The following is a 27,661-nucleotide window of genomic DNA, read 5'->3' on the forward strand; positions in this document are numbered from 1 at the left end:
CTATAGTTATAGATCATTTTAATGAAATTGGTAATTATGAAGGTTAGCATTAGTTTATTTATTTTTTTCCTTCATGATAGTTTCAACTCTTATAGGCTTCTGTAATCCAAAAGTCTAGGAACTATTTGAGAAGGTTGTTAGTTAAAGGAAAGAATGAAGGATTTGAAGGAACACTGGTGGTAAACCAATTGCTTTTGAGTCAGTTCTGACTAATGGCGACCCCATTTGTGTCAGAGTAGAACTATACTTGATAGGGTTTTCAATGGCTGTTTTTTTCTGGAGTAGATTGCCAGGCCTTTCTTCCAAGGCAGCTCTGAGTGGACTCAAACCTCCAGTCTTTCCACTAGAAGCCAAGTGCATTAACCATTTGCACCAGCTGGGGACTCTACTTGGGGTAAAAACAAAAAAGTAGAGCAGAGTTATTTAGTTCAAGCATGTTTGTAGGACAAGAAGCCAGACGCAGTGGTAAGTAATTAGAGGAGAGATAGAGGGCTAATAATGGGTGGAGAAAGATAACAGAAGAAGCTGAATGAGGTCTGAATTGAATTACGGAACACATGAGTCTTATGAAACACATTCTTACTTAAAAAGACTAATGCAAAGACTGTAAGGGATGGAGAGATGGGTTGGTACTTTATGTTGTTGTTGTTAGGTGCCATCTAGTCAGTTCTGACTTATAGTGACCCTATGTACAACATAACAAAGCACTGCCCAGTCCTGGACTATCCTCAAAATCATTGCTATGTTTGAGCCAATTGTTGAACCCACTGTGTTAATCTGTATCACTGAGGGTTTTCCTCTTTTTGGCTGACCCTCTGCTTTATCAAGCATGCCGTCCTCCTTCAGGAACGGGTCCCTCCTGATAGCATGTCCAAAGTATGTGAGAAGTTTCGTCATCCTGGCTTTGAAGGAGCATTCTGGCAGCACTTCTTTTAAGACATATTTGTTCATTCTTCTGGCAGTCCATAGCATATTCAATGTTCTTTGCCAATACTGTAATTCAAAGGCATCAATTCTTCTTTGGTCTTCCTTATTCATTTTCCAGCTTTTGTGTGCACGTGAGGCAATTGAAAATGCCATGGCTTGGGTCAGGCACACCTTAGCCCTTAAAGTGACATATTTGCTTTTTAACAGTTGAAAGAGGTCTATTGCAGCAGATTTGCCCATGTGGAATGTCATTTGATTTCTTGACTGCTGTTTCAAAGGGCGTTGATTGTGGATCCAGTAAAATGAAATACTTGACAGCTTCAGTATTTTTTCCATTTATCATGATGTTGCTTATTGATCTAGTTATGAGGATTTTTGTTTTCCTTATATTGAGGTGTAATCTATACTGAAGGCTGTAGTCTTTGATCTTCCTCAGTAAGTGCTTCAAGTCTTCTTTGCTTTCAGCAGGCATATTTTACATTGTTAAAGAGTCTTCCTCCAGTCTTGATGCCACGTACTTCATATTGTCCAGCTTCTCAGACTATTTTCTCAACATACAGATTGAATAAGTATGGTGAAAGGATACAACTTTGACACACACCTTTCCTGATTTTAAACCACTCAGTATTCTCTTATTTTGTTTGAATGACTGCCTCTTGGTCTATGTACAGGTTCTTTGTGTTAAGTGTTCTGGAATTCCCAATCCATAAATTGTTATGATCCACACAGTTGAATGCCTTTGCATTGTTAATAAAACACAGGTAAACGTCTTTCTGGTATTCTCTGCTTTCAGCCAGGATCAGTCTGATATCAGCAGTGATGTCTCTTGTTCCATGTCCTTTTCTGGTTCTGGCTTGAGTTTCTGGCAGTTCCGTGTCCATGTACTACTGCAACTGTTTTTGAGTGACCTCCAACAAAATTTTACTTGCGTGTGATATTAATGATATTGTTCGATAATTTCCACATTCTACTGGATCACCTTTCTTTGGAATGGGCACAAATACGGATCTCTTCCAGTCAGTTGGCTAGGTAGCTGTCTTCCAGATTTCTTGGCATAGACAAGTGAGCACTTCCATTTGTTGAAACATCTCAGTTGGTACTCGATCAATTCCTGGAGCCTTGTTTTTCACCAGTGCTTTCAGTGCAGCTTGAACTTCTTCCTTTAATATCATTGGTTCTTGATCATATGTTACCTCCTGCAGTGGTTGAACGCTGACCAGTTCTTTTTGGTACAGTGACTCTGAGTATTCCTTCCATCTTCTTTGGATGCTTCCTGCTTTGTTCAGTATTTCCCCCATAGAATCCTTCAGTATTGCAACTCGAGGCTTGAATTTTTTTCTTCAGTTCTTTCAGCTTCAGAAATGCTGAACGTGTTCTTCTCTTGTTTTCTGATTCCTGGTACCTTTCATTATAATGCTTTACTTTGTCTTCTCCAGCTGCCCTTTGAAATTTTCTCTTCACCACTTTTACTTCATCATTTCTTCCATTTGTTTTAACAACTCTATGTTCAAGAGCAAGTTTCAGAGTCTCTTTAGACATTTACTTTGGTCTTTTCTTTCTTTCCTGTCTTTTTAATGACCTCTTTCTTTCTTCATGTGTGATGTCCTTGATGTCATTCCACAACTCATCTGGTCTTTGGTCATTAGTGTTCAATGCATCACTATCCTTGGGATGGTCTCTAAATTCAGGTGGGATGTACTGAAAATCATACTTTGGCTCTTGTGGACTTGTTTTAATTTTCTTCAGCTTCAACTTGAACTCGCTTATGAACAGTTGATGGTCTGTTCCACAGTTAGCCCCTGGCCTTGTTCTGACTGATGATACTGAACTTTTGTATCAACTCTTTCCACAGATGTAGTTGATTTAATTCCTGTGTATTCTGTCCAGTGAGGTCCACGTGTATAGTTACCATTTTTGTTGTTCCAAAAAGGTATTTGCAATGAAGTCGTTGGTCTTAAAAAATTCTATCATGTGATCTCCTTTGTTGTTTCAGTCACCAAGGCTATATTTTTCAACTACTGTTCCTACTTCATTTCTAGCTTTCACATTCTAATTACCAATAATTATCAATGCATCTTGATTGCATGTTTGATTGGTGTTAGACTGCAGAAATTGGTAAAATCTTTAATTTTTTCATCTTTGGCATTAGTGGTTGGTGTGTAAATATGACTAATAGTTATATTAACTGGTCTTCCTTGTAGGCATATGGATGTTATTCTATCATTGACAGCGATGTACTTCAGGATAGGTCTTCAAATGTTCTTTTTGACAATGAATGCACTGCCATTCCTCTTCATTTTGTTATTCCTGGCTTAGTAGACCATATAATTGTCTGATTCAAAGTGCCAATGCCAGTCCATTTTAGCTCACTAATCCCTAGGATATTGATCTTTATGCATTTCGTTTCATTTTTGACAACTTCCAATTTTCCTAGATTCGTACTTTGTACATTCCACGTTCCGATTATTAATGGGTGTTAACAGCGGTTTCTTCTCATTTTGAGTCATGACTCATCAGCAAATGAAGGTTCTGAAAGCTTCACTCCATCCACGTCATTTAGGTTGACTTGGCACTCGTAGCTTGAGTACCTTTCTACCTGAGGAGCTTGTCGTCTGGCACCATATCAGATAGTGTTCCTCTGCTATTCATAAGATTTTAACTGGCCAATTTTTTAAAAAGTACATCACCAGTCCTTCTTCCTAGTCTGTCTTAGTCTGGAAGCTCTGCTGAAACCCGTCCACCACTGGTGTAGATGTATATATACTAGAAGTATTTTTTTTTGGTTTCAGAGTATTGTAGTAACTTTTTGATTTATATCTGTGGCTTATAAACATTTTTAAATAAAACGATCATCAAGGGACTAAGGCATTTATAATTAAAATTATTTTGAGTTGTAATTACAAAAAAGTAGTTCTAACACACTGAAAATTTATCAGCTGTCTGAATATGTCTTAGCTTTTCTTATGAAATTATTATAGCCTAAATTCTGTTGCCAGTTTATTCTTTTCCTTTCCTTTTAACTCTTTCATATTTCATACACTTCCAAATCTAGACTACATGGGAAATAATCCAAGATTGCGTCTAGTCATTTTGGAGACTATTGGAATGTGAATAAATCCTATTTTGTTTGATATTAATGATACAAATATATGAATTTTGGATCATTTATCAGTTTCTGGAGTACAAAGTCTTTTCAGTATTGATTCTGCCCAGTTTAGTAGATTCCAGAATTATTCTGTTTATTTAAAAAATTTAAGCCACTTTTTATATGCTTTTCAAATTGCAGTGGGGAGTATAAAAATCAAATCTAGTGTCATCATGAAAAATACCTGCCTTATCTTTTCTGGAGTGATCCTGATATTTAGATGTTCTGTGTCTGACAGTCTGACCTTATATTTGGCTCAGAAAACATAGTTGCTGTAACTAGAGATAATCTCTAAAATAGATAACAAGTTAAAGGACACAAATAGAGTGGTAAGGAATCAGCCCAGTGAATAAGGAGTTGCTGTCATGAACATATGCTTTTATTTATCTACTCAAGATTTATATTAAAACCGCATTTTATGTCATTGTTTCCTCTCTGATACAGTTTTCAACTTGACCAACAATGTTGATTTGGACAACACCAAAAAGAAAATGGAGATATACCAAAAGGAAAACAAAGATGTTATTCAGAAAAATAAGTTAAAGCTGGTTGGTTGCTAAGTATTTTCTTCTTCTTTTGTATAGAAACAGATGCTTCCACACGATATTTTAAAATGCCTGTCCATTAAAACCAGTAACATTTACTAAGAATTTAGTTGAAATTTAGACCAGAAATGCTAATATATGTATACCAGAACCAAACCCACTGCCATCGAGTCGATTCCGACTCATAGCAACCCTATAGGACAGCTAGTGCACCGTAAAGTTTCCAAGGAGCACCTGGCGGATTCGAACTGCTGACCTCTTGGTTAGCAGCCGTAGTGCTTAACCACTATGTAGACATATAAATAGGCACGCACCTATTTCTGTAGCAAAAACACCTTTGATGGCATTAATGTTAGACTGTGCTTTCTTAGGGAAATGGACCCTTAAGTTAGGTAGTTGTTAATGCTAGTTTTGTCTGTTTGTATCGTTCTCTGGTAGGTGTGCATTGGGACAATAGTCACAGAATAATGGAAGTTTTTATTCTTGGACATTAATTTCTATCTCATCAAAAAGGGGGGAAAACCTACATAGACATTTATGAATCTCCTAAGTGGGAGATAAAGAAAACAAGCACACCGTTTATTAGAAACTAAAATGAATTCATTAAATCAGAGGGAGAAATTTGTAAACTAAGCTTAACTCTAGTTTTTCTCTTAGTTAACCTTTTTTTGTTTTACTGAAATAGTAACAATGCCACATATAAAAGTAATTTTGGTTTTTTTAGTTGGTCTAATGTTGCAATTTGTTTTGATATATTTTAGAATGTAAATTCATGATTAGAAATGTATTCTACAAAGGCAAATGAATTGAATGCCTGCAGAGATGTAATTGCCTAATTTGTACAATTTAGTTATCATTTCTTTAGTAGAACTTGGCTTTTTAGTTTTTCTGGTTAGCAGAAGGAGTTACTTTTTAAGTACCTTATCAGTAATCTATGGTCATCTGTAAAAATGATACAAGTGTATTTGGATCACATAGCTGGTATTCTCATCTTGGGTTTAGAAGGAGCTTCCTCCTTACAGTGTTTCATCTGGGCACTCTTTCCTGCCATGAAACTTCCAAGGAATTGACGCTACATTTTCATTCCTTAAAAAGGTGTCTCATTTCTGAAAGTATCAGTATGCCATAGATATTACTCTCCTTGCCCTGTAATCTTCTCTGAGTGCATCAGATGATGCATGCAAACTAGAAATGCCCAGGTAACTTGTTGCATTAACCCTATTTAACTTAATAATAGAAGGTTGTTCCTTTCAAACGGGTGCTTTGGTCATCTGGTGTTTTATACTGGGAAATAATACTGAGAGTTGCAATGAAAGAACAATCTAATTTTAGATTGGTTGTGTTATTTTAAAGTAGGAATTTCTAATTCTTAGAACTTTATAATGACCGATTATTAAATAGATATTTTAGTTTGCACATGTTACCGTGAGATTATTTCAATTACTTTTATACTTCTGTAATTAATGTTTAGCACTTGCATGTGTTGTAACAGAGTGTCAGTAAGTCATTAACATTTGTGAACTGAGCATTCTGTGCAGAGCATTATACCTGTTAGTGACATACCTGGGAGTTCGGTATTGACATAAACATATAGGACCATGTTTAAAAAATGGTGCTAGTTAACATATAGCAATAACTATGGTATTATTGGGTAGAGCCCTCAAGTGGCCCATGGAGCGGGGGCTAACTTACATGGCTGATGTCTTTTTACTAACCTGAGGTAACAACCTGCCTTTTCTGTTTTTGTAAATGTTGAAGCATCACTGTTCCAAAAATATTAGAGTTGTATCAAAGAAGAAAAGGAAAAAAACAATCTCTAGCATGATTAGACACATAAAATGACTCATTTCAGATATAGAGAACTATTACTGGGCAAAAGATGATCCACTCAAGGAACTATTGATTTGAGTTGTCTGCTGAGGAGATGAAATTGGCACCAAACATCAGTCAGTGTGACATTGAGAAATTAATAAAGGTAACCTAATCTTGAAATGGAAACCCTGGTGTCATAGTGGTTAAGAGTTTGGCTGCTAACCAAAAAAAGGTCGGCAGTTCGGATGCACAAGGAGCTCCTTGGAAACCCTACGGGGCAGTTCTAATCTTGGAATAGTCTTAATAGTGAAGATTATCTTAATTTTTGTTTTCAGTTTTCTGAGTTCTCATGAGCAGTAGAGAGATTGCTGAGTAGAATGTTTAATAATTAAGGAAAAAAAAATCAAAGTAATAAACATTTTTTGAACATCTGGCAAACATATATATAGAAGAATAAGTACCCTGGTCCTCCAGAAACAGATAATTTCAATGTCAAAAACGCGTGGAAAGAGCTGTGTACTTGCTATTAAGGGAGTAGTCTGGGAAGATTAGGAAAGGCATTCCAGGGGAGATGATGCCTAAATGGATCCTTGAAGAACACAGAAGCTAGCCAGGTGAAAAAGATGGGATCAGGGTGGAGGTCGGGCTGCCACAGGGACATTCCAGGCAGAGGAAAAATCATGAGCAAAGGCAAGAGGACATGGAGAATTCTGGCAGTTTTAAGTAGTTCTATGTAGCCTAAATATAAGGAGATAGAGTTGAAGTTGGAAAGGTAGAACGGTCTAGGTCACATAAAATCTTATGTATTGTGAAAAGTAATTTGGACCTATATAGACCAGTTGTTTTTAGACTTTAGCAGGTAAACCCTTTTTTAAAAAAAACCTTGCTGAGAATACTTTGGTTGAAGTGATGATGGGGGCAGGGAGAGAAGGGAGATCTGCTTGATCTCTTCTCTAGTGCACCTTAAGGCACCTTTTTATGGAATTCTCAAGATTCCTTAGAGATACATTATAAAAACCTTTTTGATGATAATCATTGAAAGGTTTTAAGGAAGGTGGTAATTAGGTGTTTTTCTTATTAGGCCAGATTTAAAGGCTTCTTGGAGGTAGAATTTGAGAGAAGCAAGCTTGGAGTCAAGGAGCCCTGGTGGTACAGGAGTTAAGCTAAGTGCATAGCTGCTAATTGAAAGGTTGGCAGTTCGAACCCACCCAGTGATTCTGGGAGAAAGACCTGGCGATCTGCTCCCATAGAGAATATAGCCTAGAAAACCCTATAGGGCTGTTCTGCTCTGTCACATGGGGTCACTATGAATTGAAAATTGACTCAAAGGCACCTAACAACAAGAAGCCTGGAGTCAGGGAGAATAGTGGGAAGTTATTGCATTCATGTAGGTAAGCTCAGAGATGACTTAAACAAGGAATGGAGAGGTAGGGATGCATTAGATTATTTTGAGTTTAAAATATCAAGTCCTACTGATGGATTAGAAGTGGGAGGTAAAGGAAAGGGAGGATGTTTGGGTAAGGTGAGGTTATTAAGAACAGAGACCTTGAGTCTTTCAACCTGTTCTTTCTCTCAGTTTAATACCTTCTTCATTGTCCCCCTGCCGCACGCTCCATGTTTGATTTCTAACAATGGTGATTTTCTAGTTATTCACTCAATTACCTACCAACCAGTATTTATTGAAGCCTTAATGTTGTTATGTGCTGTTGAGTCGGCTTATTGAGGCCTATTATGTATGCAAAATACTCATAGCCTCTATTTCAGTGAGAAAATTGAGGCTACCTAATTGGTACTACCTAAATTTCCCATCTTTGTGCCTATAAATTTATCTTTATTTATACTTACCTGCTCTACCTTTCCTCTTGATCTCTGAAGTCTTGCTCATTTATTTATTCCCTTTTCTATATTCCTAACCTCTCTGTCAACTAGTATTTTTCTTTAGTGAAGCAAATAAGCAAGCAAACCCTGTTTGTGGGCCCCCCGCAAAAAAAAAATCTTCTCATGATCTTTTGTTACTGCCCTAACGCTGCTTTCCTTTGCAAGCAAATTTTCTTAGAGAAAACTGTCTAAAAATGCGGTTTCCACCTCTCATCTCACATTTATTTTCTGCCCAGCCACTATATGGGATTTGCTCCGTCTATCCTGGGAGCTGTTCTCCTCATGGTTGCTGAGGAGGACTCTGTCACTGCTAAAGCCCGTGCATGGAGTCTTTTATTGGCCTGAATCACATTTAACTTTTGAGCAGTGTTTGGTTCAAGCTTCTCCTGTGCTGTCCAAACCCTTGCCCTAACCTCTGTGGCACCATTCTATTCTCCTCCTAATATTACTGCCCCCACCTTCCTCTTCCGTTCTACTATGAGGCTTATCTTTTCTGCCTGTCTTTTAAATGTAGGTTCTTTTTTACTGCTTCTCTTTATGAATTACCCCTTTAAGCTGATTGCTTTCAAATGTTTTTGTAGCCCATTATGTTTCACTTGAGCTCTTGGAATTATATTAATATATCTATATATGATCTACTAGACATTTCATTCTGGAGGTATTACAGACACCTACCTGTAATTCATTATGTCCAGAATTGAACTTTTTTCTTCATTCTTCCACCATTTCTCCTGTTAAGTTTCTCATCTTAGTGAATGGCACCAGCATCCATCTACATGTTCAAGCCATATCTGGTCAGTCTTCATTTTCTGTTGATGGTCTCTTATCATCTTTCAAAGCTGGTTTCTTTAATTCTACTATTATTACCTTATTTAGGGCCCTTCTCATTTCTTCTCTGGTTTACTGAAGCATTCTTCTAACCGGTCTTCTTGTCTTCAGTCTTGAACCCCACTTGATTTGTACACCTCCTTACATCTTTCTAAACCCAGCCTTCAGATTCCTTTAATGTCTCTCTAGTTGTCTTAATGTCGCACAGTAGACCCTCCATGACCTTTCCTCTGTTTATCTCTCCATTGTTACCTAGAGCTCTTTCCCACCCCCATACTTCATGACTTGGCCATACCAAGCATAACAACTTGTTTCATGTCTTTGGGCCTTTAATTCTCTGCCTCAGTGACTGTTCGACTGTTGCATGAGGGCAAATACCTACTGTTTGAAGTCTTAGCTCAGCCTCTGTATGAAGCCTTTTCTGGTTTACCTGTTTTCCATTATCCCAAGAAGAATTTACCACTCTATCAGTTGTGCCCCTACTACTCTGTGTGTATACCTCTGTTATACTTGTCATACATAATTGTTTATGCATATCACTGTTTTATTATGGGGCTCATCCTTTTCTATTTTTGGGTCTTTAATCAAATAGTTCACTTTTCCAGCCCTAATGTCTCAGCTTCTAACTTTATATTTTTGTTCTTACTAATCCTTCTAGACCAAGTTTAAATTGCCTTCTCCACTAGGGGCTTGAGCTAAAGTAGTGACCTTGGTAATAGATGACAAGTTCAGAAGATGATTGGGAGAGATACTAATAGGACTTAGCAACTGATTTAATTTAAGGTGAGTGGAGGCAGAGGGAGTAAACAAAGATGACTTTGAGGCTTCAGCATGACTTGACTGAGAGGTTGGTGTGCACTTAGCAGAAATAAGGAATAGGGGGATGATCCACTTTAAGTTAATTTTTGACAGACTGAGTTTAAAGTATAAGGGAAACATCTTTTCTGTATGGGTACTTGTTTTTGAGAGTTTATCTAATGATGTGTGAAATAAAAAAATCTAATAGAGGGTCTTAAATATTATTTCACATTTAAAAATACACTTTTTCTGAAGTCTCTGTTAATTCATTTTGTTAGTGATCCCCATATTTGTCCTCTCCCCATTCTATATTTGCCTTGAGGTGCTGTAAATTCTCAGTTGTCTGTTAAATTTTTTTTAAAAAAGTTACTATAATATTTTTATTTTATTTTAAAATAAAGCCATTCAGTTAGCAAAGAATAGATATTAATGTTAGTATAAGTTAGAGTTGGGATAAGTTTCAGAGCCTGGAAGTATTTAATATTTCTGAGGAACCTAATACAGGCAAGTGAGTAGACCTGTATTTCATTCTGTCTATGTATTAGTTTTCAGTTTTGAATATTTCAGTCCATAAGGAGGACTCTTGAAATTTATATGCTTATGTTAGGAAAAAAAAACTTCAGTTTTTCAAAACTTAGTTAAATGATTGCTATTTGGGATGCTAGCTTCAAAAAGACTTATTTTATCCTGGGAAAAAGAAGCTTGACTGAGTATTATGATAACTTTTCCTATCTCACATGTTCTGAAAATTGTTTCTATTATAGCCAGTCTATTAAATGGAGTGTTTCAGTCAACTGTTCTGTATGGAGATTGCCTGATTCTCTGTTTTTTTTTCCTTGTTGAATCCCCTAAAATGAATGACTTGAAACAGCCTGTAATAATTATAAATAATTAAACCCATTATTAAGCGTAGTCCCTACAGTTCTGCAGCTGGGCCTAGTGTATTTTGTTTAGGTGTTTGTTTAGTGCTAGGTGTCATTCGCTTTAATAGTAACTCTATCCACCTGAAATAAAAGGAAATCTACTTCCTTCAAAGTGGAATTGCCACACTCTTAAGCAACACGTAATTAGTGTGTTTTATGCTTCCAAAAAAGAATTTGATCTTGGTTACTAAATTTAATCCATTCCATATATAAATATTTCTGTTTTAGACTCGGGAACAGGAAGAATTGGAAGAAGCTTTAGAGGTGGAACGACAGGAAAACGAACAAAGAAGACTGTTTATACAAAAAGAAGAGCAACTGCAGCAGATTCTAAAAAGGAAGAATAAGCAGACATTTTTAGATGAACTGGTACGTATTAATACAAATTAAGATTTGAAAAAAAAGCATCGCTAGTCTTCAGGGTTTACTTTTTCTACTGTGTGATAATGGACATCTAAATGGTATTTCTACAGTGTTTGTGCCCTGGTCCATCTTTGGCTTTGGTAGTTGTTTCAGTTACCTATTATTACTGAATAAGAAGTTACCCTCCCATCCCCTCCAAGGCAGTTATTCTTCTATTTATGCTAATAATTCTGTGGGTTAGGAATTAGAGTGAGTTTTGGCGGGTGATTCTTCTGCCCCATGTGGCATCAACTGGAGGTGCTTGATGGTTTTGTGCTGGTGGCTGAGTTGGTCTGGAGGGTCCAGGAAGGTATCACTCATGACCAGCATTTGGGGATGACTGGAAGGCTGGGCTCAGTTGGGTTGCTCTCCTCTGTGTATTCCCTGGGAAACTCTCCATGTGGTTTCTGCAGCAGTGTAATTAGACTTCTTCCATGGTGATTCAGGGCTACAAGAAAGACTGTTCCGAGAGAAAGGAAGCAGAAGTTGTTAATGTTTCAAGACTTGGGCCTGGAAATTGGCATGGCATCACTTCCACCATATTCTATTGGTAAAGCCTGTTCAGTTTCAAGGGAAAAGGAATAGAGATCTTACTTTTTTTTTTTTTATTAACTTTTATTGAGCTTCAAGTGAACGTTTACAAATCAAGTCAAACTGTCACATATAAGTTTATATACACCTTACTCCGTACTCCCACTTGCTCTCCCCCTAATGAGTCAGCCCTTCCAGTCTCTCCTTTTGTGACAATTTTGTCAGCTTCCAACTCTCTCTATCCTCCCATCCGCCCTCCAGACAGGAGATGCCAACACAGTCTCAAGTGTCCACCTGATACAAATAGCTCACTCTTCATCAGGAGATCTCACTTCTTGTTGAGAAGATTGTCAAAGAATTTCTGGCCATCTTTAATCCACACATGATTTCCTTGAAAAAATGGTATTTTCTCAGAATTTGGCATAATATAATACATGTGAGACTCAGCTTCTAACCTAGAGTGACTTTGTTGCCATCGAGTCGATTCTTAACTCGTGGAGACCCCATGTATTGCTGAGTGGAACTGATCCATAGGGTTTTCTTGGCTGTAGTCTTAACGGAAGTAGATTGCTAGGCCTTTTCTTCTATAGTACTGCTGGGTGGTTTGGAACCACCAACCTTTAGGCTAATAGTTGAGTGCCAACCATTTGCGCCACCCAGGAATCTTAAAGTGAGTTTCCCTTTGCCATTGAGTCAATTTTGACTCATAGCTACCCTATAGGACAGAGTAGAACTGCCCCACAGGGTTTCCAAGGAGCAGCTGGCGGATTCAAACTGGTGACCTTTTGGTTAGCTGCTGAGCTCTTAACCACTGCGCCCCCAGGGCTTCAAATACAATTAATTGAATTAATTCTAGATAATTAGTTGAGTTAAATTCCAAATGTATACCATTGATAGGAAGTAAAAATTTGCTTTTAACATTTCATATTCTACCTAATGTGAAGGATTTTTAAACTTTGTTTTGAGGTTAGCAAGCTTTGCATAGCAATTATTCTTGCATATCCTTCTAGTTCTCAAAAGTACCAAATTTTGCTGCCTCATTGAGCCGCTATAGGCATGGAGCTCCCCTTTAATTCAGTGGGGCATGAAGCAAGATGTGAAACTGCCAGTGTTACACATTGTGAATAATCTGGAATTAATACTGGTTTTTGTGAGTTTTTCCCCCCACTTCCTGTTTTCTTCACCTGCAAGTCATTACTGCACATACTTTCCTCACTGTTTAGATCATGTAACATGGTGGTTAAATAATCCACAGTAATTTACTGTATTCATTAATACAATTAATTACAAGAGATTGGTTTAGAATACCACTGCAGTTTGAATTTCTAGTTTCCATTTTTAAATTTAATTTTAAAAACTGTTGCTTTAATTTTTGAATCTTTACTAATTTTTCTTTTTTTGTAAGTATTAACAACCTTTTAGCCCTTACTGACTAACTGAAAGAATCCATTATAGAATGTTTTGTATTTCTTTTCCTCTGTATGTCCATGTGTTAGATTTTATTTAAAAAAAAAAAAAGCATTGGATACACCTAGAAGCTTGGAAGTTAGAATTATTCTCTGGACCTAATTTAGGCAACAACTACTAGTATATGTCTTTTTTCCCCTTGCTTTTGGGTTTGATCCTTGTGCCAAAAGTCACTTTTTTACCTTTTAAAAAGCATTGGCATTGCATTCATGCTGTATGTGACAGGATTCTAATGTTATCGTCTTAATGTTTATGGCTTAGCATTTGCCATAATATTGCCTAAAAAGTCCATTTATTTAATCCTAATTTTTTGCAGTTTCGCAAAAGATTTTTAAATAGGTCCTGACTTATTAGATGGTTTTATATTCCTGTTTGAAAATTCTCTTCAGTTTATGTCTTAAATTTTGTATGGGTTAATTTTGTTGTCAAACTCAGTGGCTGATTTTTATGAGAAATATCGTTTGCCAGATGGCTTGCTTAAAGTCAGTTAAAATAATCTTTTAAAAATGGTCATTATAAAGGTTTTAATGAGTATTACAGGCAGTCTTATTAAAATTTCTCTAAATATTAAACATTGTCCCTTCAGGCAATTAATGTGGGTTAGGGAACCTTTCAAAGGAGCTCTGGTGGCACAATGATTAAGCGCTCTACTGCTAACTGAAAGGTCAGTGATTCGAACCCACCAGCCACTCTGTGGGAGAGAGCTGTAAAGATTACAGTCTTTGAAACCTTATGGGACAGTTCTCCTCTGTCGTATAGGGTCTCTATAAGTTGAAGTCAACTTGATGGCAGCGGGTTTTTTTTTTTTTTTTGGTAAAGTAACTTGAAAGCTCTGAATCTATATTTTATGCATTTTCCAGAGCATATATGTTTCACATAGTTTATTTCGCTCTGTAGATTTTTTGTTGTTGTTGTTAGAGCTCTTCTTTGTAGCTTAACACTCACTGAGGCTTTTAAGGTTCCAAGGTTTTGAGTGCTAAAGTAGAATAAAGCAGGCTTGAAGTAAAATCTATGCCTTAGAATTAAAATTAGTTTTAGATTCCTAGAATGTTTATTTTTATTAAATTTCAGCTGCTTTACCAAGATATTTTAACATTCAGGTCAATATTTTGTGACTGTGAGGCCAGGATTTAAACAGGCTAGCGTTTTGATTAGAAATTTTTTGAGCGATCACATTGTCTTGCTTTTCTCTAAGAACTTTTGCTTTTTATAATAAATACCAGCTATGGTAGCACTTAAATTCGTTTAGAGTATAAATTGGGAAATGGTGCTTTTACTTTATAGCCAAGGAAATTTATTTTTCTTTTCTTAGTTCCTGCCTATGAAAGAACAGCTTTTGAAAGATATTTTTGGACACAGACCATTTAAGATGTCCTTTAATAGTACATTTTATTATGAAATTCTTAATGGAAATCTAGAATAGCTGCAGGAATTAACAGCAATACTAGTTGTTACTAATGTATTACTAATGATTTATTGTAGAATATGAAAGTCAAGCATATTCTGATACTATATTTCATTAGTTCTGCTTTGTTATTGCTAAGTCCAGGTCTCAGTGATTTTGTTCCTTAATGAGGTTGTGTTTTATAAATTTTTGTTCTTCCATTTAGTTTTAAACATTTTAATTTTTGTAATATTGCTCTTGCAAAGCATTTCGATTAGAACATCTTGAGGTACAACTTTATTTGAGGACAGTTCTGTTGAGTTAAATTACTTATTTTTTATTTGAATTACTTACACATTGTAACCTTAAAACAATTCCTTTAAGCATATTAATTAGCCACATTCATGCCTAAAAAATATTCAGTATTTGGATTTGGGAAGAAAATTAGAATCTGCTATTTGTTTTCATACTGTGATATGTTAACAACAGGGTTTCTTCAGGATTATTTTGAGGTGAATAGTTTGACTCTTCTTATTTCTGGGTAGTTGTTACTTAAAAAAAAATCTATAGGCCATTTGAACAATGTTTTTGTTGGTAACCTTTGTATAGGAGATAGAAATGTGTTTGTACCTTCATATTTGCTTACAGATAAAGAAGGTACTCTGTGTGTTTGTGTGTGTCTGTTTGTGTATGATCTCCTTCCCTTTTGGCCTCTGTATGTTTCTTTGTTCTTGCTTAACTGATAATTCAAGAAGGAAAATGTCTGGATATTATTTAGTTTAGACCTCAGCTTCACAGTACTTTCAACATGTAAGAAGATTTCATGTTAAACAGCTTAAGTAACGGTGTGTATATAAGAATTATTCGGTCAGTAATTTGCTTGTGTTATTAATATGTGTGTGTCTGTGTGTGTGCGTGCAGATATGTATAAATAGTGGCCTTGATTTAACATCCATATAAGATTTTAAAATGTTTAACTCTCATTTTGTTATTTAATTAAAGAAATTTGGACTTAATTTCTAAAAACAAGTTAGTAAAGGAGAAAATAAATATACTTCCGGTTGTACTTACAATAGTTCCATTGTACAAAACATAACAAAGATAATTTCCAAACGGCCTCAGGTGAAATCTAATGGGAAACAATTTCAAACTGGTCTGAATTCACTGGTAAAAAAAGAATGTGTCTTAGATAAACATCTGATCTAAGTTATACTACTTTCGTACTACTCTTTTTGTGATTAGCTTCTAATTTTTTTTTATTTTAATAAATTGGGTCAGGTTTGCCAGATGAAATAGGACCCTATTATATTGTCTTTAATGTGGATTTTATAAAAAAAAAAAAAAACTTGTTTGCAGGTTATTTTGATTTATGAGTCTACAACAGCCTTTTCTTATTATAAAAAAATATATATATATATTCTGTAAAGTATTCTTCATAAAGTGAATGTTCAGTTTGACTTCAGATGCTTCTGGAAAAAAGCATAATTTAAAATAAAGACTTGTTGCTTTTTAGTTTTCCCTTTTTTTAACCTTCATATTTACCTTTAATTTTTGTTAACAGGAGAGTTCTGATCTCCCCGTTGCTCTGCTTTTGGCTCAGCATAAAGATCGATCTACTCAACTGGAAATGCAACTTGAGAAACCCAAACCTATAAAACCAGTGACGTTTTCCACAGGCATCAAAATGGTAAACCTTATTTTATTTGCTTGTTTACAGATCTTTTTCAAGGTTTACATTTTATATTGATTTCTACAGGTGTACTGAAAGTTTCAGATATTTGAGAACAGTGTGATCTAGACTAGATAGCTGTGACTATTGATATGCCTAATGAAAGAGGAAAGTGAAAAGTAATAAGTAATTTTCAAAGTACACAACACAATTTGTTGTAAGTGATATTGGTTTTGTATGAGTTTTCTTATTCTACATGAATTTATAAGCTTGTCAGAAAATGTTTCCTAAAAGAAAATGCTTAAATATTGTTAGAGATGTAGTTGCAGTCTACCGATATAAAATAGAAAAGCAAATATATCAATTTATATTTCCTTCCAAATGTTTCTTCTCTCCATCCATACTGTTTTTTTAAATTTAAGGCCATTTTTAGCTTTCTAGATAAGAGCTTTAAAAAAAATTGTTTACTTCAGCCATTCATTCAAAGGAAGGATCTTGTAAGCCAAAAGTATGTTTGGAGACTTTCACAGAATTGTTTCTTTTGTTCAGGAAATGTATACTTTGCCATATTAATTTTAAATATATATTGAATTTCCAAGTTCTTGAGATGTAGCTACTGTAAAATATATAACTCTCAGTAAATACATTTTTCAATAGTCTCATTATACTAGTACAAAAAGTATGGCAATATTATAAAGTCATGGTTAAGGATTTGGACTTTGGAGCAAAACAGCTACCCCATTAAACAGCCGTTTGACATGAGTAAATTACTCAGCTTCTCTAATAACCCTTTTTTTAGTTTTCTCATCTGTAAAATGGTGATGATAATACTTATAAGCTTGTTGAGAACATTAAATGAAATAATAAGAAAAAGTATCCAGCACAATGCCTGGCATATGGTAAGCTCTCAGTAAATGGTGCCACTTGTATTAATAATAACATCAGTTGATAAGAGAGATGGCTATACTAATTTATCCCATTGATCTTTATATTTTGCAACAGAGTATAATGAAAACAACATTGACATTAGAGTAAAAAAACCTACATTAAAATTTTTACTGTAACTTGATGGTTGTTTGACATTGAACAAGTTGCCGGTTTCATTGTTCTCATCTGTAAAATGGGATTATTTCTCACCTCATAGAATTCTGTAAAAGATTAAATAATGAATGTAGAAATGCCTTTCACACTGCCTGGCACTTTTACAGTTCTCAGTAAATATTAAATAAAAATTAATCAGCATTCTGGAGATACTGATAATTCTGAAGAGAAGAAAGCAGTCTTTTAACAATACAATTACTCTACAGATATCTAGTATGTCTGTACATACAAATACTATCTAAAACTTTTCAGCTTTTTCATTTTTACTTTAGTTTTTTCATTTTAAAATATAAAACTAAACCAATCTGAAATTTTCAGGTCCTTAGATTATTGTGAAATGATTATTATAGTATCTGATTTAAAGGACTATCAAGTTTAGAAAGAGCATTTCTTATTTAATCTTGTTATGCATAGGTATGTTCCCTATATCTCTCTTTACCATACTACTACTGCTTTGTTGCTAACCTTTGAGCATATCTTTATACTAAGGCTTACAATCATTATATTATAATGATCAGTTTATGTTGCTGTCTCCCTTGGCAATATATAAGCTACGAGAGGTGGCACCTAATAGGCCTTCCATAAATCTTGACTGAAAGTTAGATAATTGAATATATAGATGGAGGGATGAATAAATGAATAGATAGTTGATTAGAATTACACCAGAGTATTTTATGGAGTCCTTGGGTGGGGCAAAAGGTTAAGTGCTTGACTAAAAACTGAAAAGATGAAGAAATTGAAGATTTTTACCAACTTCTGCAGTCTGAAATTGATCAAACATGCAATCAAGATACATTGATAATTACTGGTGATTGGAATGCAAAAGTTGGAAACAAAGAAGGAGGATAAGTAGTTGGAAAATACGGCCTTGATGATAGAAACGACGATGGAGATTGCATGATAGAATGTTGCAAGACCAGTGACTTCTTCATTGCAAATACCTTTTTTCAACAACATGAATGGTAGCTGTACACATGAATCTCGGCAGATGGATAAACAGAAATAAATCGACGACATCTGTGGAAGGAGATGATGGAGAAGCTCAATATCATAAGTCAGAACAAGGCCATGGCCAACTGTGAAACAGACCATCAATTGCTCATATGAAAGTACAAGCTGAAAAATTAGAAAGAGGGAAGAAAGAAAAGACCAAAATGGATGTCAGAAGAGACTCTGAAACTTGCTCTTAAACTTTACATAAAGTAGCTAAGTGAACAGAAGAAATGATGAAGTAAAACAGCTGAACAGAAGATTTCAAAGGGTGGTTCTAGAAGACAAAGCAAAGTATCATAATGAAATATGCAAAGATTTGGAGATAGAAAACTGGAAGGGAAGAACACACTCGACATTTCTCAAGCTAAAAGAACTGAAGAAAATTTCAAGCCCCGAGTTGCTGTTTGGAAGGATTCTGTGGACAAAATGTTGAATGACACAGGAAGCATCAAAAGAAGATGGAAGGAATACACAGAGTCACTGTACCAAAATGGTCGATGTTTATCCATTTCAGGAAGTAGCATATGATTAAGAACCAGTGGTACTAAAGGAAGAGGTCCAAGCTGCACTGAAGGCACTGGCGAAAAACAAGCCTCCGGGAATTGATGGAGTATCAATTGAGATGTTTCATGAAACAAATGCAATGCTGGAAGCACTCACTTGTCTATGCCAAGAAATTTGGAAGACAGCTACCTAGCCAACAGACTGGAAGAGACCCATGTTTGTGCCCAATCCAGAGAAAGGTGATCCAGTAGAATGTGGAAATTATCAAACAGTATCATTAACTTTACACACAAGTAAAATTTTGCTAAAGACAATTCAAAAAAGGTTGTAGCAGTACATCTATAGAGAACTGCCAGAAATTCAGGCTAGATTCAGAAGAGGATGCGGGATGAGGGATATCATTGCTGATATCAGATGGATCTTGGCTGAAAGCAGAGAACACCAGAAAGATGTTTACCTGTGTTTTATTGACTATGCAAAGGCATTCAGCTGTGTAGATTATAACAAATTATGGCTAACATTGCAAAGAATGGGGAGTCCATATATCCTAGAGAAATAAGAGCTGTCACACAAATAGGCATGTGCACACCCATGTTCACTGCAGCACTGTTCGCAATAGCAAAAAGATGGAAACAACCTAGATGCCCATCAACAGATGAATGGATAAACAAACTATAATACATATACACAATGGAGTGTTATGCAACGATAAAGAACAGTGATGAATCCGTGAAGCATCTCATAATGTGAATTAATCGGGAGGGCGTTATGCTGAATAAAATAAGTCAACCACAAAAAGACAAATATTGTATGAGACCACTACTGTAAAAACTCACGAAAAGGTTTACACACAAAAAGAAACAGTCTTTGATGGTTATGAGGAGGGAGGGGTGGAGATAGAAAAACACTAAACAATAGATAAGTGGTAACTTCGGTGAAGGGTAAAACAGTATACAGTACTGCAGAAGCCAGCACAACTTGTGCAAAGCAAGGTCTTGGAGGCTCCATAGACACATCCAAACTCCTTGAGGAACTGAACTTCTTAGCTGAGGCCTGTGGGGGCTGTGGTTTTGGTGATTATCCAGCTCAATTGGCATAACATAGTTTTTAAAGAAAATGTTCTACAGTCTACTTTGGTGAATAACATCTGGGGTCTTAAGGTTTTAAGCCTGTGAGTGGCCATCTAAGATACCACACTGGTCTTACCCCTTCTGGAGCAAGGGAGAATGAAGGAAACTAAAGATACAAGGGAAAGATTAGTTCAAAGGACTAATAGACCACATCTACCACTGTCTTCACCAGCTTGAGTCCAGTACAACTAGACGGTGCCTGGCTACCACCACTGACTGCTCTGACAGGGATCACAACAGAGGGTCCCAGACAGAGCTGGAGGAAAATGTAGAATAAAATTCTAACTCACAAAAAAAAGACCACACTTACTGGTCTGACAGAGATTGGAGAAACCCTGAGAGTATGGTCCCCAGATACCCCTTTAGCTCAGTAATGAAGTCACTCCCGAGGTTCACCCTTCAGCCAAAGATTAGACAGGCCCATAAAACAAAACAAGATTAAGGGGACACACCAGCCCAGGAGCAAGGACTAGAAGGAAGGAGGGAACAGGAAAGCTGGTAAAAGGAAACCTAAGGTCGAGAAGGGAGAGTGTTGACATGTTGTAGGGTTGTTAACCAATGTTACAGGACAATATGTGTGGTAACTTTAATGAGAAGCTAGTTCTGTAAACCTGCATCTAAAGTACAAAAAAAAAAAAAACAAACAAGAATAGGGATTCCAGAACACTTAATTGTGCTTATGCAGAACCTGTTCCAGACCAAGAGAGTTGTAGGAACAGAACAAGGGGATGTTGAGTGGTTTAAAATCAGGAAAGGTGTGCGTCAGGGTTGTGTCCTTTCACGATACTCGCCATATTTATTCAGTCTGTACGCTAAGCAAATAATCCAAGAAGAATGGGGCGTCAGGATGGGAGGAAGACTCATTAACAACTTGCGGTATGCAGATGCCTAAACCTTGCCTGCTGAAAGTGAAGGGGACGTGAAGCACTTACTGATGATGGTCAAAGACCAGCCTTCAGTATGGATTACACCTCAACATAAAACAGAAATCCTCACAACTAGATCAATAAGCAACATCATGATAAACGGAGAAAAGATTGAAGTTGTCAAGGATTTAATTTTTCTTGGATCCACAATCAACACCCATGGAAGCAGCAATGAAGAAATCAAATGACATATTGTGTTGGGCAAATCTGCTGCGAAAGACCTCTTTTAAGTGTTAAAACATAAAGATATCACTTTCAGGACTAAGGTGCACCTGACCCAACCCATGTGTTACGGATTGAATTGTGTCCCTCCAAAAGGTGTTGTCAGCTTGGCTAGGCCATGATTCCTAGTTTTGTGTGATTGTCCACCGTTTTATTATCTGTTGTGATTTTCCTATGTGTTGTAAACCCTATTGCTATGATGCTATTGAGACAGGATTAGAGGCAGTTCTGTTAATGAGGCAGGACTCGATCCTACAAGATTAGAATGTGTTTAAAGTCAATCTCTTTTTTTTTTTTTTTAACTTTTATTAAGCTTAAAGTGAACGTTTACAAATCCAATCAGTCTGTCACATATAAGTTTACATACATCTCACTCCCTACTCCCACTTGCTCTCCCCCTCTTGAGTCAGCGCTTTCAGTCTCTCCTTTCGTGACAATTTTGCCGGCTTCTCTCTCTCTCTATCCTCCCATCCCCCCTCCAGACAAGAGTTGCCAACACAATCTCAAGTGTCCACCTGATATAATTAGCTCACTCTTCATCAGCGTCTCTCTCCCACCCGCTGACCAGTCCCTTTCATGTCTGATGAGTTGTCTTCGGGGATGGTTCCTGTCCTGTGCCAACAGAAGGTCTGGGGACCGTGGCCGCTGGGATTCCTCTAGTCTCAGTCAGACCATTAAGTTTGGTCTTTTTATGAGAATTTGGGGTCTGCATCCCACTGATCTCCTGTTCCCTAAGGGGTCCTCTGCTGTGCTCCCTGTCAGGGCAGTCATCGATTGTGGCCGGGCACCAACTAGTTCTTCCGGTCTCAGGATGATGTAGGTCTCTGGTTCATGTGGCCCTTTCTGTCTCTTGGGCTCTTAGTTGTCGTGTGGCCTTGGTGTTCTTCATTTTCCTTTGCTCCAGGTGGGTTGAGACCAATTGATGCATCTTAGATGGCCGCTTGTTAGCATTTAAGACCCCAGACGCCACATTTCAAAGTGGGATGCAGAATGATTTCATAATAGAATTATTTTACCAATTGACTTAGAAGTCCCCGCAAAGCATGTTCCCCAGACCCCCGCCCTTGCTCCGCTGACCTTTGAAGCATTCATTTTATCCCAGAAACTTCTTTGCTTTTGGTCCAGTCCAATTGAGCTGACCTTCCATGTATTGAGTGTTGTCTTTCCCTTCACCTAAAGCATTTCTTATCTACTGATTAATCAATAAGAAACCCTCTCCCACCCTCCCTCCCTCCCCCCTTCGTAACCACAAAAGTATGTGTTCTTCTCAGGTTTACTATTACTCAAGATCTTATAATAGTGGTCTTATACAATATTTGTCCTTTTGCCTCTGACTAATTTCGCTCAGCATAATGTCTTCCAGGTTCCTCCATGTTATGAAATGTTTCAGAGATTCGTCACTGTTCTTTATCGATGCGTAGTATTCCATTGTGTGAATATACCACAATTTATTTACCCATTCATCCGTTGATGGACACCTTGGTTGCTTCCAACTTTTTGCTATTGTAAACAGAGCTGCAGTAAACATGGGTGTGCATGTATCTGTTTGTATGAAGGCTCTTGTATCTCTAGGGTATATTCCCAGGAGTGGGATTTCTGGGTTGTATGGTAGTTCTATTTCTAACTGTTTAAGATAACGCCAGATAGATTTCCAAAGTGGTTGTACCATTTGACATTCCCACCAGCAGTGTATAAGAGTTCCAATCTCTCCGCAGCCTCTCCAACATTTATTATTTTGTGTTTTTTGGATTAATGCCAGCCTTGCTGGTGTGAGATGGAATCTCATTGTAGTTTTAATTTGCATTTCTCTAATGGCTAATGATCAAGAGCATTTTCTCATGTATCTGTTGGCTGCCTGAATATCTTCTTTAGTGAAATGTGTGTTCATATCCTTTGCCCACTTTTTGATTGGGTTGTTTGTCTTTTTGTGGTTGAGTTTTGACAGAATCATGTAGATTTTAGAGATCAGGCGCTGGTCGGAGATGTCATAGCTGAAAATTCTTTCCCAGTCTGTAGGTGGTCTTTTTACTCTTTTGGTGAAGTCTTTAGATGAGCATAGGTGTTTGATTTTTAGGAGCTCCCAGTTATCGGGTTTCTCTTCATCATTTTTGGTAATGTTTTGTATTCTGTTTATACCTTGTATTAGGGCTCCTAGGGTTGTCCCAATTTTTTCTTCCATGATCTTTATCGTTTTAGTCTTTATGTTTAGGTCTTTGATCCACTTGGAGTTAGTTTTTGTGCATGGTGTAAGGTATGGGTCCTGTTTCATTTTTTTGCAAATGAATATCCAGTTATGCCAGCACCATTTGTTAAAAAGGCTATCTTTTCCCCAGTTAATTGACCCTGGTCCTTTGTCAAATATCAGCTGCTCATACGTGGATGGATCTATGTCTGGGTTCTCAATTCTGTTCCATTGGTCTATGTGCCTGTTGTTGTACCGGTACCGGGCTGTTTTGACTACTGTGGCTGTATAATAGGTTCTGAAATCAGGTAAAGTGAGGCCTCCCACTTTCTTCTTCTTTTTCAGTAGTGCTTTGCTTATCTGGGGCTTCTTTCCCTTCCATATGAAATTGGTGATTTGTTTCTCTATCCCCTTAAAATATGACATTGGAATTTGGATCGGAAGTGTGTTAAATGTATAGATGGCTTTTGGTAGAATAGACATTTTTACTATGTTAAGTCTTCCTATCCATGAGCAAGGTATGTTTTTCCACTTAAGTATGTCCTTTTGAATTTCTTGTAGTAGAGCTTTGTAGTTTTCTTTGTATAGGTCTTTTACATCCTTGGTAAGATTTATTCCTAAGTATCTTATCTTCTTGGGGGCTACTGTGAATGGTATTGATTTGGTTATTTCCTCTTCGGTGTTCTTTTTGTTGATGTAGAGGAATCCAAGTGATTTTTGTATGTTTATTTTATAACCTGAGACTCTGCCAAACTCTTCTATTAGTTTCAGTAGTTTTCTGGAGGATTCCTTAGGGTTTTCTGTGTATATAATCATGTCATCTGCAAATAGTGATAACTTTACTTCTTCCTTGCCAATCCGGATACCTTTTATTTCTTTGTCTAGCCTAATTGCCCTGGCTAGGACTTCAAGTACGATGTCGAATAAGAGCGGTGATAAAGGGCATCCTTGTCTGGTTCCCGTTCTCAAGGGAAATGCTTTCAGGTTCTCTCCATTTAGAGTGATATTGGCTGTTGGCTTTGCATAGATGCCCTTTATTATGTTGAGGAATTTTCCTTCAATTCCTATTTTGGTAAGAGTTTTTATCATAAATGGGTGTTGGACTTTGTCAAATGCCTTTTCTGCATCAATTGATAAGATCATGTGATTTTTGTCTTTTGTTTTATTTATGTGATGGATTACATTAATGGTTTTTCTGATATTAAACCAGCCTTGCATACCTGGTATAAATCCCACTTGATCAGGGTGAATTATTTTTTTGATGTGTTGTTGGATTCTATTGGCTAGAATTTTGTTGAGGATTTTTGCATCAATGTTCATGAGGGATATAGGTCTATAATTTTCTTTTTTTGTAATGTCTTTACCTGGTTTTGGTATCAGGGAGATGGTGGCTTCATAGAATGAGTTGGGTAGTATTCCGTCATTTTCTATGCTTTGGAATACCTTCAGAAGTAGTGGTGTTAACTCTTCTCTGAAAGTTTGGTAGAACTCTGCAGTGAAGCCGTCCGGGCCAGGGCTTTTTTTTGTTGGGAGTTTTTTGATTACCGTTTCAATCTCTTTTTTTGTTATGGGTCTATTTAGTTGTTCTACTTCTGAATGTGTTAGTTTAGGTAGGTAGTGTTTTTCCAGGAATTCATCCATTTCTTCTAGGTTTTCAAATTTGTTAGAGTACAATTTTTCATAATAATCTGAAATGATTCTTTTAATTTCATTTGGTTCTGTTGTGATGTGGTCCTTCTCGTTTCTTATTCGGGTTATTTGTTTCCTTTCCTGTATTTCTTTAGTCAGTCTATCCAATGGTTTATCAATTTTGTTAATTTTTTCAAAGAACCAGCTTTTGGCTTTGTTAATTCTTTCAATTGTTCTTCTGTTCTCTAATTCATTTAGTTCAGCTCTAATTTTTATTATTTGTTTTCTTCTGGTGCCTGATGGATTCTTTTGTTGCTCAGTTTCTATTTGTTCAAGTTGTAGGGACAGTTCTCTGCTTTTGGCTCTTTCTTCTTTTTGTATGTGTGCATTTATCGATATAAATTGGCCTCTGAGCACTGCTTTTGCTGTGTCCCAGAGGTTTTGATAGGAAGTATTTTCATTCTCGTTGCTTTCTATGAATTTCCTTATTCCCTCCTTGATGTCTTCTATAACCCAGTCTTTTTCCAAGTATTTGATTTCTTTTCCTTAGTTTTTCTGTTATTGATCTCTGGTTTTATTGCCTTGTGGTCTGAGAAGATGCTTTGTAATATTTCGATGTTTTGGATTCTGCAAAGGTTTGTTTTATGACCTAATATGTGGTCTATTCTAGAGAATGTTCCATGTGTGCTAGAAAAAAAAGTATACTTTGCAGCAGTTGGGTGGAGAGTTCTGTATAAGTCAATGAGGTCAAGTTGGTTGATTGTTGTAATTAGATCTTCCGTGTCTCTGTTGAGCTTCTTACCGGATGTCCTGTCCTTCTCCGAAAGTGGTGTGTTGAAGTCTCCTACTATAATTGTGGAGGTATGTATCTCACTTTTGAATTCTGTTCAAATTTGATTTATGTATCTTGCAGCCCTGTCATTGGGTGCATAAATATTTAATATGGTTATGTGTTCCTGATCAATTGTCCCTTTTATCATTATATAGTGTCCTTCTTTATCCTTTGTGGTGGATTTAAGTCTAAAGTCTATTTTGTCAGAAATTAATATTGCTACTCCTCTTCTTTTTTGCTTATTGTTTGCTTGATATACTTTTTTCCATCCTTTGAGTTTTAGTTTGTTTGTGTCTCTAAGTCTAAGGTGTGTCTCTTGTAGGCAGCATATAGATGGATCGTGTTTCTTTATCCAGTCTGCGACTCTCTGTCTCTTTATTGGTACATTTAGTCCATTTACATTCAGGGTAATTATAGATAAATAAGTGTTTAGTGTTGTCATTTTGATGCCTTTTTATGTGTGTTGTTGACAATTTCATGTTTCCACATACTTTTTTGTGCTGAGGCGTTTTTCTTAGTAAATTGTGAGATCCTCATTTTCATAGTGTTTGACTTTATGTTAGTTGAGTTGTTACGTTTTTCTTGGTTTTTACCTTGAGTTATAGAGTTGTTATACCTTTTTGTGGTTATCTTATTATTTACCCCTATATTTCTAAGTAAAAACCTAAGTTGTATTGTTCTATATCGCCTTGTATCACTCTCCATATGGCAGTTCAATGCCTCCTGTATTTAGTCCCTCTTTTTGATTATTGTGATCTTTTACCTATTGACTTCCATGATTCCCTGTTATGTGTATTTTTTTTTTTAATTAATCTTAATTTGTTTGTTTTTGTGATTTCCCTATTTGAGTTGATATCAGGACGTTCTGTTTTGTGACCTTGTGTTGTGCTGATATCTGATATTATTGGTTCTCTGACCAAACAATATCCTTTAGTATTTCTTGTAGCTTTGGTTTGGTTTTTGCAAATTCTCTAATCTTGTGTTTATCTGTAAATATCTTAATTTCGCCTTCATATTTCAGAGAGAGTTTTGCTGGATATATGATCCTTGGCTGGCAGTTTTTCTCCTTCAGTGTTCTGTATATGTCGTCCCATTCCCTTCTTGCCTGCATGGTTTCTGCTGAGTAGTCTGAACTTATTCTTATTGATTCTCCCTTGAAGGAAACCTTTCTTTTCTCCCTGGCTGCTTTTAAAATTTTCTGTTTATCTTTGGTTTTGGCGAGTTTGATGATAATATGTCTTGGTGTTTTTCTTTTTGGATCTGTCTTAAATGGGGTTCGATGAGCATCTTGGATAGATATCCTTTTGTCTTTCATGATGTCAGGGAAGTTTTCTGTCAGGAGTTCTTCAACTATTTTCTCTGTGTTTTCTGTCCCCCCTCCCTGTTCTGGGACTCCAATCACCCGCAGGTTATCCTTCTTGATAGAGTCCCACATGATTCTTAGGGTTTCTTCATTTTTTTAAATTCTTTTATCTGATTTTTTTTCAGCTATGTTGGTGTTGATTCTCTGGTCCTCCACATGTCCCAGTCTACATTCTAATTGCTCGAGTCTGCTCCTCTGACTTCCTATTGCATTGTCTAATTCTGTAATTTTATTGTTAATCTTTTGGATTTCTACATGTTGTCTCTCTATGGATTCTTGCAACTTATTAATTTTTCCAGTATGTTCTTGAATAATCTTTTTGAGTTCTTCCACAGTTTTATCAGTGTGTTCCTTGGCTTTTTCTGCAGTTTGCCTTATTTCGTTTGTGATGTCTTGAAGCATTCTGTAAATTAGTTTTTTATATTCTGTATCTGATAATTCCAGGATTGTATCTTCATTTGGGAAAGATT

General features: G+C 36.5%; 1 protein-coding gene across 3 annotated transcripts in view; it reads left to right on the forward strand.

Annotated features, from left to right (window-relative positions):
- The window catches only part of MNAT1 (MNAT1 component of CDK activating kinase), a 243,804-nt gene that overhangs the window by 76,410 nt on the left and 139,733 nt on the right, over window positions 1-27,661 (forward strand). For all 3 annotated transcript variants that reach the window (XM_049899321.1, XM_049899322.1, XM_049899324.1), the window contains exons 4-6: window positions 4,517-4,620; window positions 11,085-11,225; window positions 16,202-16,327. In XM_049899321.1, the coding sequence (XP_049755278.1) occupies window positions 4,517-4,620; window positions 11,085-11,225; window positions 16,202-16,327 (371 nt within the window). The remainder of the gene's footprint in view (window positions 1-4,516; window positions 4,621-11,084; window positions 11,226-16,201; window positions 16,328-27,661) is intronic.

Source organism: Elephas maximus, chromosome 10 (assembly GCF_024166365.1).
Source record: "Elephas maximus indicus isolate mEleMax1 chromosome 10, mEleMax1 primary haplotype, whole genome shotgun sequence".
NCBI lineage: Eukaryota > Metazoa > Chordata > Mammalia > Proboscidea > Elephantidae > Elephas > Elephas maximus.